At 37.8% G+C, this 13,524-nt stretch overlaps 1 protein-coding gene across 2 annotated transcripts in view; it reads left to right on the top strand.

Annotated features, from left to right (window-relative positions):
- TSPAN12 (tetraspanin 12) overlaps positions 1 to 8,381 on the top strand; it is a 66,828-nt gene extending 58,447 nt beyond the window's left edge. For both annotated transcript variants that reach the window (XM_019958987.2, XM_019958988.2), the window contains one exon: positions 6,751 to 8,381. In XM_019958987.2, coding sequence (XP_019814546.2) covers positions 6,751 to 7,056 — 306 coding nt within the window. In that variant the 3' untranslated portion in view covers positions 7,057 to 8,381. The remainder of the gene's footprint in view (positions 1 to 6,750) is intronic.
- Positions 8,382 to 13,524: the final 5,143 nt, after the last annotated feature.

Raw genomic sequence — 13,524 nt, 5'->3', positions numbered from 1 at the left:
AAATCTTCAATGCATGGTGGTAGCAAATGACAATAATAACAGGAATTTATTAACATTTATTAGGGTAAATAGAAAAAATAGTGACCCATGATTAGATTTTTAACTAACCAAATTGCCCTAAATTTTGCTAGTAATGGCAGGAAAATATGCATTTTCTAGTTCTATTTGTGTTGGCTGAAGGTAGATTTTAGATCAAGGTTTTGGGGACTTCATGTGGTTTCTCATTTCGTTTTCACATTTTTCCAGTTCTTAAGGACAAACATTTAGGTGGACAAAAGCGCCCAGTGAGAGATGACGTCTAATGAGCAATTTGTATTTATACATTTTCTGCTTAGACAGTGAACGTCTGCCCCTGCACCTCACCTTCCTAGGGAGAATACTACCTTCTGGGTTTTCTAACACTTGTTGTTCAGTCACTAAGTCATGTCTGACTCTTTGCAACCCCATGGACTATAGCACACCAGGCTCCTCTGTCCTTCACTGTCTCCTGGAGTTTGCTGGAATCATGTGCATTGAGTCAGTGATGCTGTCTACCCATCTCATCCTCTGCAGTTCCCTTTTCCTTTTGTCTTCAGCCTTTCCCAGCATCAGGGTCTTTTTCCAGTGAGCGGGCTCTTCACATCAGGTGGCCAAAGTACTGGAACTTCAGCTTCAGCATCAGTCCTTCCAATAAATATTCAGGGTTGATATCCTTTAGGATTGACTGGTTTGATCTCCTTGCTGTCCAAGGGACTGTCAAGAGTCTTCTCCAGTACCACAATTCAAAAGCATCCATTCTTCAGCACTCAGCCATTTTTATGGTTCAACTCTCACATCTGTACATGAATATTGGAAAAACCATAATTTTGACTATACTGATCTTTGTCACAAACTGATGTCTCTGCTTTTTAACATGCTGTCTAGCTTTTCATAGCTTTCCTTCCAAGGAGCAAGCATCTTTTAATTTCATGGCTGCAGTCACCATCTACGGTGATTTTGGAGCCCGAGAAAATAAAATCTGTCACGGCTTTCACTTTCCCCCTTCTATTAGCCATGAAGTGATGGGACTGGATGCTATAATCTGAGTTTTTATAATGTTGAGCTTTAAGATAGCTTTTTCACTCTCCTCTTTCACCCTCATATTTTTGGTAAAAATGACAGATGTTCAATAAATGTAGTCTTTTAAACTTGGGATTCTTCATCTCTAATGGGGATCTTGTGAAGATGAAATGAGATACAAGTGTCTGTGGGTTTTTTTGAGATACATGAAGACTTTTTCTACTGCTTTTCCTGTGTATGGGTGTGAGTAACTTTACTCTTAACAAAACAGAAAATCTTGTAGTGAATTTTATTACTTGCTGTTTAATTTTTTTTAAGGACGGGTTTATTTTCCTGCAGAGCTTATGCTTATCAGTGGAGAACTTTTGCTCCAACCTCTTTAAAGCTCATGAACTCATGAACTGCTATCACTCAGTTTTTCAATTTTAAAATAAATAGGACTGAATGTTATTTATTTGTACCTGATAATTAACACTGTCATCTCAAACTTGGGAGTTATGTTTATTATGAAAAATCGGTTATGAAGATATCAATACTGGCATGTATTAGCACCTAGATTTTATTTATACTTTATCTTCATAAGCACATTGGAAGTCTGTCTAATTTTTTGATGTGGCCTGTGAATATTGAGTACTGAAAAGCCACAGGAGTTCTTCTAATTTTAGAAACTCATCTTGGAGCTTGATCAGAGAATAATTTCAAGTGTATAATTTCCTCAAGTGAAGTAAGGCATCTTGACATGCTTTCAGATAGATTCCAGGAAATACAGGGATTAGTAATTTCTCTCTGATAAAAAGGTAGTATTGTTATTTACAGTTGACCAGAATTTTAACATTGCAGCAAGCAAAGTAGGTTAGCCAGCTTGTCTTATTCCATACCTTTGAATTATCTGAGGTTATTAATGCAGTGCTAACATGGCTTTATTTAGGAAGAAAACATATTCAAGGTAAATCAACTCAGTATTTTATTTTGAGAAAAGCAAATAAATGCAATTTAGTTCTTTCCTATTGTGAGTAAAAGAGTCTTTGTGAAATGGAATGCAGTTTTGAACTCTAACATTTCTGTTTCCTTTTTTGTCTCACTCAACAGCAAACACTCAACAGTGTTTATTTATGCAACTAAATATCTGTGAATAGTTGAATAGATTATATAGAGACACATTTATATTTTTTCTTCTTTAGACTTAGTGTCTTGCTTTTCAACAAAAAAATCCAAGTTTACACTGAAAAGTGTGAATCTTATTCATGATTATTTGACTGGCTCAAAATAAGCTCACAACTTGTATTCAGACTGAACTACTTTGAAGAGGGTGTTGCAGAATAGGCCATAAACCCGGAGCTGTTTCTATGAAGAATTCAGAGAGTGGCTGAGGCAGACGATCATATTGTACACAGAAATCTGAAAAAAATACTCTCTTTCCAAGAAGAAGAATATTCATTTGGAAAGTTAATCCTTAACTTTAAGTAATAGTGTAAGCAATTCTCTGAAATTCAGCATGATACCTAATAGGCTGCAAGTTTTTACAGTGCCTCCTGAATTACTAAAGAAATATTAAATTATACACAATGTAGAGGGATTTGTGCTTTATTTATATGTTTACACTTTGTATATTTTTTATTAAATGATTTAATGCAACATACAACAAAAAGGCACAATGGATGAATAATAAAAATAAGATTTATTTATTGGATAAAGCTAAATAAGTCCTAGAGAAGTAATGTAGAACATGATTAATATAATTAACATTGCTGTGTGTTATATATAAAAGTTGTTAAGAGAATAAATCCTAAGAGTTCTCATTACAACTCTTAAATGTAAAAATGTTTCTTCCTTTTCTTTTCTTTTGTATCTATATGAGATGATGGATATTCAGTAAACTTATTGTGATAATCATTTCATGATATATGTAAGTCAAATTATTATGTTGTATGCCCTAAACTTACACAGTGCTGTGTGAATTATAACTCAATAAAACTGGAAGGGAAAAATACATAAATAGCAGTAGAAAGCCAGGATTAAAGAAAGAGTAATTGGACATGCTTGATGTGAAGGCAAATGGGATTACTGTGGTTTAGTTTCATATTTGTCCTTGAGCTTTCTGAAAGCCCAGGTGAAACGACACATAATCGTCTGGATCATTTTAATGTTTGGAGGGCATGTATTCCAGTTTTTCAAAGGGAGCAAAATTCTAAAGTATTTGCTCAAGTGCAGTTTTATATCTACCACTCTAAAATACCTAGGAAAATACCTTCAATATTATTTTTCAAAATTTTTATAGAGTAATTTCTTATGGTGTTCTTCAATATCATTGAAATACACTTCAGTGGAAAATAAAACATAAGGGCACAGGTTAATATATTGCAGCATGGCAGAATTTGGTAGTCTGGTGTGGTATTTAGATATAAATTGAAGTACCTAGAGATGGAAATTGGTTTTATTTATTTTAAAGAGTCTATAGATAACATCTCTTTTTGAGGGGTTTTTGATAGAGAAGGACAAACTGTAATTTAATAAATTCTGATGACAAACTTAGTACTAAACTAAATACTTACATTCTGTCTAGTTTGGGAGTTTTCTTTGTAAACTAAATGAAGAAGTAATAGGGCTGATTTATTTATTAAAAATTGATATTTGGCAAAACCAATACAATATTGTAAAGTTTAAAAATAAAATAAAATTTAAAAAAAAATTGAGGAGTCTAACTAGGGCCTTTGCTTTGAATAAACCACCTTTACCCTCCTTGACATGGAGATAATCTTCCAGTCCAGTGATCTCTAAGGAGGCCAGGTCCTGACTATGAGCCATAACGATACAATCCTATGTCCACTTTTTTGGGCGGAACTGAAAACCTTTTTTCACTGGGATCCAAACCCATTCATGACAGCCTGGATTGTCTTAATATTTTATTGCATTTTCTTGTGTGGCCACTGAGGTTTCCTTAGATTCCCAGAACCAATAAGTCTTCCAGACTTTGCTGAGGAATCATAGAGCCTCAGTTAATATGAGCCAGAGGTGAGATCTTAGGGTCTTCTTAGTTCTTTCTTGAACATGTGCACAGTCCTGGGATTGAGCATAACCTTACTCACATGTGTAACTTTCTAGATCCCTGCAAATATGTCAGAGCTTTGCCAAAACCACAAAGGACTTCACATTCTCCAGTTTTTCCCCTTTGGCTTTTGACTAGCCCATTGTGTGCAACTATTATCCACTGCCTCAGGCAGCCTCAGTGTTGAGCAGTTACCTGTGAATGCTTTTGACAAATACTCCCCAGAGGGAAAATTCTGTTGCCCAGGTTGAACTGCAAGTCAAGTCAAATAAAGACAGCTTTGCTAGTGAGCTCTTTCAGGGAACCACCAGATAGGACAAATAATGACAGTTCTCTGACAGTGGGTCTTTGAAGGAGCTCCAACCCTTTTCTATTGCCTTTGGTGGCTGCCAGACCACTGATTTTTACCATAATTGTGGGCTGTTTATTTTCAAGGCTCCTGCAGAGCTGGGGAAGGGGTATGGGAGTAAAGCACATTAAAATGCCACAAAGCTTGCTGTTCTTACTGAGATTCAGGTGCTTCTCTTGAATAAATGCTCCTCAGATTGCTGCAAGCATTTGGTTAATTTCCAGAGTTCAAAAAAAAGTTGATTCTGACAATTTTCTGTAGTGCTTTCATTGCTTATATGGGGGACAGGCTATTCAGAGGTCCTTTTTCTGCCAGTTTTGTGGATGTTACTCTAGAAGTGCTTTTTAGCCGTATTTTTACAAATTAAAAAGCTGAACTTTTTGACTTCTAAGTTCCCCTCCCACTCTGGAACATTCACTGTTATCTAATATATCACATTCCCAAATATCCTAGATAATATAATTTACTGTATCTTTGTTTTGGTATATGTGGCTGTTTAAAATAAAATTGAAACAGACTTTACTGGATGCCAGAGTATGAAGCATAGTCGATTTCTGCTTTGTTTTAATCACAAATTAAAAAGTATTACCTTTTCTGCATAGTTATTCAGCTTAGAGTGAGTTAGTCTAAAGGGATGGGAGATCTTTACATGCCAATGGGAAGAACTATATGGGTAAAATTTAAGCACCAGAGACTGCTGAAAAGGTAAACATCAAATAATAATTGACTTATTTCACAGGGTTGTATCATTAGCATATGCATTTCTTGAGTAGTTTACCTTTAATTGTGGAATTTATTTTAATTGTTCTTTATTCATTAAAGATCCATTTTTGTACTAAGTACTGAAAACATAGTTGAGGAGTCAACTAAACCATGCAAAGCCATTTTATATCAATTTCTTTGGAGATGGATATGATGATCTGTGCTGCATTACTCAGCAATGATGTTAATTTCCAAATGTCTGAAGCTAAACCTTTTTAAGTAGTTTTGATGTGCCTCTTTCCAAACTATGTTAAAGATTTTTTTGCATCATGAGGAGAGTCATGATCTAAAGTGTCAGTGGCAAACATCATTTTGGATAGTTACTTCACTGTCTTGAGAAACAGTGACCCCCACCTTCGGTGTTACAGGTGGGCAAGGATTATTTCATCAGTACTCAGTGGGAACACAATGCCATGCTTTTGGTGTTTTATTCTCTAAAAAAGTTTTGTACTCATACTTGTCCATTAATACCTGCTTTTCATAGATTTTGCAGCTCTTTTAATTTGTGCTTTCTAATCTTCTGTGGGCTGATATACCAGATAAATCTGATCCCTACTGAGCTCTTACTATATATAAGATCATATTCTGGGTGTTTAATTGTGCTTGTTCATTTAATTTCCCCAAGATCACAAACAGGACGGCCCTATTATCATTCATGTTTTCATACAAGAAAACTGAATCACAGAGAGATTAAGTAACATGAACAAAGTCACAAAGCTTATAAATAGCAGAGCAGGGATTTGAATTCAGAATTCTGGCTCTGAAGTTCATGATCTATATGGTGTCATATAAGGATGTTAGAATTACATATAAGCATAAGTACGAGTGAGTTCTGATGAATTACCTGAGTGAAACTCTTTGAAAAATACCTGAATGTTGGTGATTGTCTTTGTGTCATCTATTTTGGTTTCTCAGTGTGTGTGTGTGCGTGTGTGTGTGTGTCTGTGTGTGTGTATTAACTAGGTAAGATGAATAGAGAAGTTATCTTATTAAAGCAGTATTAAGTATCAATAGTATTACTTATAAATATTTTAACTTCACTTTTGGTGAAATTGATAAAACTTTGCTAATGTTTTGCTGTTAATTTGCATTACATGGTATACCAGAAAAGGTAGTTACTGAAATGTGTCTGTGACTAGTTTTACATGATTTTTATTTCTTACAAGTAATGACTTATTAGGGTATAGTTACTTATAAGTGTCTTTGGAAATTTAAGAGTTATGTATTATGTATTCCTCTCCTCTACTATAATCCACAAATTAACAATAGGCTGGTTCAGTAGCTTTGGTTCCCTTGATTTAGTTGAGTTATTTATAGAAGCTGGGGATGGAAACAAGAAGGCAGTTATTTTAATAATTAAAATTTATTTTCAAAGAATGCACACCTCTGTCTCCAATCCAGCGGCTCACAGGGGTTCCCTCTTGAGAGTCACTATCTTAAAAGTTTGTAGTTCAAGTTGTTTGGTTCCACTAACTGGTGGATGATTTTATTTTTCACTATTTTGATCCTCTGTAACACAGTGAGAGGAATATTGACCATATTATTTCTTTTACAGGGTTGTGGGAAGAAAATGTATTCCTTTTTGAGAGGAACCAAACAGCTGCAGGTGCTGAGGTTTCTGGGGATCTCTATTGGAGTGACACAGATCCTGGCCATGATTCTCACCATTACGCTGCTCTGGGCTCTCTACTATGACAGGCGGGAGCCTGGGACAGACCAAATGATGGCTCTGAAGAATGACACCACTCAGCATCTGCCTTGTCATTCAGTGGAACTGTTGAAACCAAGCCTGTCGAGGATCTTTGAACACACATCCATGGCGAACAGCTTTAACACACATTTTGAGATGGAGGAATTATAGAGACTGTCAAAGAAGGAAACCACAAATTTATTTTACTGGACTTGTGAATTTTTTGAACACACACTTAACTGTTTCAGAAATGTGTAGAAATGAAAATGTTGCCATAAAAGGATACCCAAGCACATAACGTTCCACTCTTTGAAAGGAAGTGGGAAAAGTTCCATATATGATAAAGCACCACCTGGACAATAGTTGATACCTTTTGTAATGCTGAGGACAGATCTAATACCCACTTTATAGCCTGTGTAAGATTTTTGCTGAACACAGTTATGCTTTGAGGTTTATGCTTTGGCAGAGTTTGACCAGCATTTCTGCATCCATGTAAATGTGCCGAAACATGCTAGGGTGGAGTTGGAGCTACAGTAAAGTTTGATTTACTTCCATAAGCTTACTAGTATATAAAGTTCCAAATAACTGCTAACATAGGAAGTTAGACAGTACTAATGACTTTTATTACTTGGTGATATATTCTTTTGAGGAGAAATAGATTATACATAAGTACACTCTGAAGATTGGTGACTACCTAAATGTGATTTTTGCTGGTTACTAAAAGTATTCTTACTACTTACAAGAGCAAACTATAACATTGTCTCAAACTGATCAGGGATATATGTGTATATGAGTCTGTGTTGAGTCTGTGTTAATTCTGTATAATTCAGTAGATTTCAGTTCTTATAACATGAAGAATAACAATTGTGAAAAGGATAAATCCATAGTGTATAGCACCATTATTTTAACCTTTCCTGTTAATAGAGCTAAATTTAACATTCTGTCTTGGGTTTATATTACATACATAAGTGTTAACTTAAATACTTAACCACTAATTCTGAAAAATTACTCATGTGATACAAAGGAATCATTATAATTCAGAATGCAGTCTAGTTTCTAGGAAGTAGTAACAGAAAAAGTTTACATATAACTTTAGTTCATTCAGCAAAGACCTGGATATTATCCTTCTGCCAAACTGAGACTCATTTTGACACTAAACACTTTATAAAGGAACTTATCTTTGTCTTCTCCAAACTAGAAGCAGCAGTCTCCAAGTCTCAATATAATTCTACAGAGAATAGTTTTCCTTTTCTCTAGCAAAAAGCCAAGAGAATCTTAAAGTAAGTGACAGTTTAGCTAGAGGTTTTCTTTGCCTTATTTCACTGATTAAGATACTGTGGTGAATTACACAGATTATTAAATTTTTTACAAGAGTAAACTATATTTATTTGAAATGGGAAAAGTGCATTTTACTGTATTTTGTGTATTATGTTTATTTCTCAGAAAATAGAAAGGAAATTAAAATGTGTCAATAAATATTTTCTAGAGAGTAAAAATTTGCCTGTGTCTAATTTTTATACTTTATAATCACTTTCACCATTCAAAATATTAGCAAGGGGGAAAATCTGAGACAACATGATTGAATAAAGTAATAATAACTATCTCTAAAACCCAAAGCTACTCTGTAAGAATATGTATCTTCACTGAAAAATGACAAAAAGATGCCCATTTACTTTTCAAGTTTTCTTTTTGAGCTAAATGATAAATAATGTAGTTGTCTGATATAATACAAAATATGCCCATTTATGTCAATTTATCTTCTCAGTGTTTTCATATCCCAGTTTCTTAAAGTAATTTTCTGAAGAAAAGGAGCCTAAGGAATACAATATTTGAAATCAACTGCTAAATATCATGTTTACCATAACTTAAATAAAAATTGAGTAGATAACTTGCTCAATCAGAACCATAAGCATCCCCAGGACTTCCCTGATCGTACAGTGGTTAAGACTCACACTTCTACTGCAGGAGACATGGGTTTGAACTATGGGTCAGGGAACTGAGATGACACATACTTCATGTGTGCTAAGTCGATTCAGTCGTGTCTGACTCTGCGACCCCATGGACGGTAGCCCACCAGGCTCCTCTGTCCATGGCATTCTTCAAGCAAGAACACTGGAGTGGGTTGCCATGTCCTCCTCCAGGGGATCTTCCCAACACAGGGACTGAACCTTCATCTCCTACGTCTCTTAGCTGGCAGGTTCTTTACCACTGGTGCCACCTGGGAAGCACACATACTGCATGCTGCTGCTGCTGCTAAGTGGCTTCAGTCATGTCCGACTCTGTGTGACCCCAGAGATGGCAGCCCACCAAGCTCCCCCATCCCTGGGATTCTCCAGGCAAGAACACTGGAGTGGGGTGCCATTTCCTTCTCCAATGCATGAAAGTGGAAAGTGAAAGTGAAGTCGCTCAGTCATGTCTGACTCTTAGCGACCCCATGGACTACAGCCTACCAGGCTCCTCCATCCATGGATTTTCCAGGCAAGAGTACTGGAGTGGGGTGCCATTGCCTTCTCCAACATACTGCATAGTGTGGTCCAAAATATTAAAAAATTAAACAAAAACATAAGTATCCCTTTTTCTAATTTCTTCAACACCTCATCTTCCTATAATTTCACCTAAAATGCCAAGTAATTAAGACAGCTGTATTATTTGAATTATTTGGATAATTTAGCTACTAAATTTTATTATTATTCTAATTTAGCTACTTCTCTTTTGAAATATCTTACAGTCACAGAAAGAACAAGCATATGTTATGTTGAGCTCAGTTAAAAACAACAACAACAACAAAATATATAAAATTAATTTCTAAAGTTTTGATGTATTACCTGACTTAATAGTCTCAAGAATACTCGACATAAATTTAGACAATCACCTCATGCACTTATACACTGCTTAATGGGGCCAAATGACATTTATAGCAGTAGACCACAAAGGCTTCTTATGGTTGCAGTGCACCTGGAATAATAAAACTACAAGGGACTTTAAAAAGTGTATTTAATACAGTGGAGCTGAGGGAATTCACTGGGCACATTGCAAACAAATAGCTGTTTCTTTGCTATTTGTAAAAGCTTTATTTTAAAAAAAAAACTATTTCTTATAGTAAGAAATTAAGAAGATTATTTTCAGACTGGTGAATAGTCAATTCAAAATGTCCTGGAGATTCAGAGATGACAATAAGAGATGGTATCTGTCCTCTTGCATTGTAAAATCTGGTTGTAATAGCCACCAATGAGAATAATAGAAGAATACGCAGCTAATGCAGCCCTGCTTAAGAATATGAGATGAAGAAGGTGGCCTGCAACCTGAGTCAGGAAGGAAGAGAGGAGCTTAGCTAGCTCGAGCAGAATATTCCAGGAGCCACTAACTCTGAGGTTAAAAATTTACATTATTTGGACTCACAGACTTAGAGAACAAAGTTATGGTTACTATGGAGCAGGGGGAAGGGTGGAATAAAGGGATGGTTGGGGAGACTGAAATCAACATGTACACACTGCTATATTTGAAACAGATAACAAACAAGGACCTATTATATAGCATATGAAATTCTGTTCAATGTTTGTGACAGCCTGGATGAGAGGCAAGTTTGGGGAGAGTGGATACATGTAGGAGAAGGCAATGGCACCCCACTCCAGTACTCTTGCCTGGAAAATCCCATGGATGGAGGAGCCTGGTAGGCTGCAGTCCATGGGGTCGCTAAGAGTCAGACATGACTGAGCGACTTCACTTTCACTTTCCACTTTCATGCATTGGAGAAGGAAATGGCAACCCACTGGTGGGCTTCCGTCTATGGGGTTGCACAGAGTCGGACACAACTGAAGCGACTTAGCAGCAGCAGCAGCAGCCAGTGTTCTTGCCTGGAGAATCCCATGGACAGAGAAGCCTGGTAGGCTGCAGTCCATGGGGTCGCAACAGAGTCGGACACGACTGAAGCGACTTAGCAGCAGCAGCAGCAGGATATATGTATACGCATGGCTGAAACCCTTTGCTGTCCACCCGAAACGATCACAACCTTGTTAACTAGCTATACTCCAATACAGAAGGTAAGAAAAGATGTCCAGGTCATAAAAAATTCTAAGAGGTGCAAATGGTGTTGAAAGTGTTGGGAGAAACTAGTTACACTGCTTGAAGGACAGGGCCTGCCATTCAAGGTACATAGATGGAGCATAGAAAGCTTGAAGAGATACCATGGGAAAGGTGGTGGTGGTTTAGATGCCAAGTTGTGTCCAATTCTTGTGATCCCATGGACTGTAGCCCGCCAGGCTCCTCTGTCCATGGAATGTCCCAGGCAAGAATACCAGAATGGGTTGCCATTTCCTTCTCCAAGGGATCTTCCCAATCCTGAATTGAACCCAGGTTTCCTGCACTACAGGCAGATTCTTTACCAACTGAGCTACGAGGGAAGTCCGTGGGAAAAGGAAATGGAAGAAATTTGGGTTTGGGGACTTCGTTCTGTGAACTCAGTGGTGAGTTACCGAAATATTTTCAGAAAGAGAAGTGATTTGTGCTTGGGGAATTTAACTGGATTAGCCACTTGAGAAGCTGGGAACAGGTACATCCATTACACAGCTCTGTGGGGTGGGCCATCATTTCGCTGGTATCCATTAAGGAGTGCTTTGGAGTTGCAGGAGCCTAATGTCTCTTGAAGGGCTTCCCAGATGACACAAAGTGGTAAAGAACTCATCTGCCACCAGATGGAGCAGTGGTAAAGAATCTGCCTGCCAAGGCAGGAGACACAATAGTTGCAATTTTGATCCCTGGGTCAGGAAGATCCCCTGGAATAGGAAATGGCAACCCACTCCAGTATTCTTGTCTGGAAACTTCTATGGACAGAGGAGCCCGGCAGGCTGCAGTCCACGGGGCCGCAAAGAGTTGGACATGAAGCCTCTGGAGAGGGCCAGGCTAATTGCTGTTGTCGTACTCCAGGAGACAGCAGAAACCTCACTAGGGCAATGGAAGTCAAACAACGGAGTGCAGGGCACAAACGACAAAAGGGCGAATCCACAAAGATGACAGCAGACTGATCTTGCAGGTTATGAGACGAGAAGTGAACGGACTGAAATGTCTAGATTTTGTACCTGGGAAATTGGCTACGGCATTAACCTAGACAGAACACTGGAGGGGGGAACCAGTGTGTGGGAAGGTAATTAATTTGGTTTGGGACATGCTGGGTTGGACATGCCTGCAGGACATGCAGATGGAAGTGTCTACAGGCAGCTGTAAATTCCCGTCTGGAGCTCAGGAGAGTTCACTTCAAGCCTGAGAATTTTTATGCACTGCTTTCCTATCTCAGGAAGCCTGACAGAAAATGGGCTGAGAACCAAATCTTGTATGACGGGAATCTTAAGCAGCATGCTACAAGATCTTTTTGTTTCAACTCCCACATCTGCGTGTGAGTCAAGGGAGGTAAAGAAAAGAGAAATGAACACACCACTGAATCTTCTGTGGCAAATGGAGCCGCCTCCTTTTGAAACAATACTGCCAACTGCCATGTTGCCTTACCTGACCCCACTTCCTATCTTTCTGTGATTTACCAGTGACTTTGTCTTTCCTAATAGCCAAGGTCTTATTTCCTCATGTGCACAAACATTGACAGTGTTCAACCACCTCCTAGAAACACGTATGGATAGTCTTCAATATCATCTTGCAAGCTCACCTATTTTCTATTATAATATGTGATTATTACAGCTATTCTCAGTCTCATGCACTCATGGGTGCCTAGCAGGTGACAGGCCAGAAGCTGCTAGGTGTTTTGCACATTTTTTTTCTCTCTGCTGTTCACAACTTTTCCAAAATCCATATCATCGTTAACCTCATTTTACATATGAAAAAGGACTAGGAGAGACTGGAAAATATATTTAAGTGGTAAGTGTGGCCTTCCATCTTCCTTGCTCTCAGTTTTGTGATGTGGCATCTTCACCAGCCTGTGGGGAAGCTTAGCTCATGCTTCACATAGAAAAGGCAGATCCTCTCACATGTGAATCAGTATCTCCAGGACCAGTTTGTCTCCAAATTCTGTTACTTCTTCCCTCAAAATGACTTTTTTGTCTAACGATTTCCTTCTTCCCACTATATTCCCAGAACAAGTTCAAATGATCTAAAGTTTTGTTTGAAGTCATAAACTGTTCTCCCCACCCCTTGTCTCCTCCCACTGATCTGTTTTGCACACACAGCCAACTTAATTTCTTTACTCAGTTTTACTGAGGATATATATATATATATATATATATATATATATATATATACACACACACACTCAAGGACGAGATCAAACCAGTCAATTTTAAGGGAAATCAACTCTGAATACTCATTGGAAGGACTGATGCTGAAGCTGAAACTCCAGTATTTTGGTTATCTAATGTGAACAGCTGACTCATTGGAAAAGTCCCTGATGCTGGGAAAGATTGAAGGCAGAAGGAGAAGAGGGTGTCAGAGGATGAGATGGCTAGATGGCATCACCGATGCAATGAACATGAACTTGGGCAAACTTCGGGAGATTGTGAGGGACAGAGGCCTGGCGTGCTGCAGTCCATGGGGTCACAAAGAGTCGGACATGACTGAGCAACTAAGCACGGTACACACACACACACACACATACAAGTATTAGTTTTGACAAACATACATATATATATTATACGTACT

This window comes from Bos indicus, chromosome 4 (assembly GCF_029378745.1).
Source record: "Bos indicus isolate NIAB-ARS_2022 breed Sahiwal x Tharparkar chromosome 4, NIAB-ARS_B.indTharparkar_mat_pri_1.0, whole genome shotgun sequence".
NCBI lineage: Eukaryota > Metazoa > Chordata > Mammalia > Artiodactyla > Bovidae > Bos > Bos indicus.
Note: the sequence above shows the minus strand (reverse complement) of the source record. Positions and strands in the feature narration are given on the sequence as shown.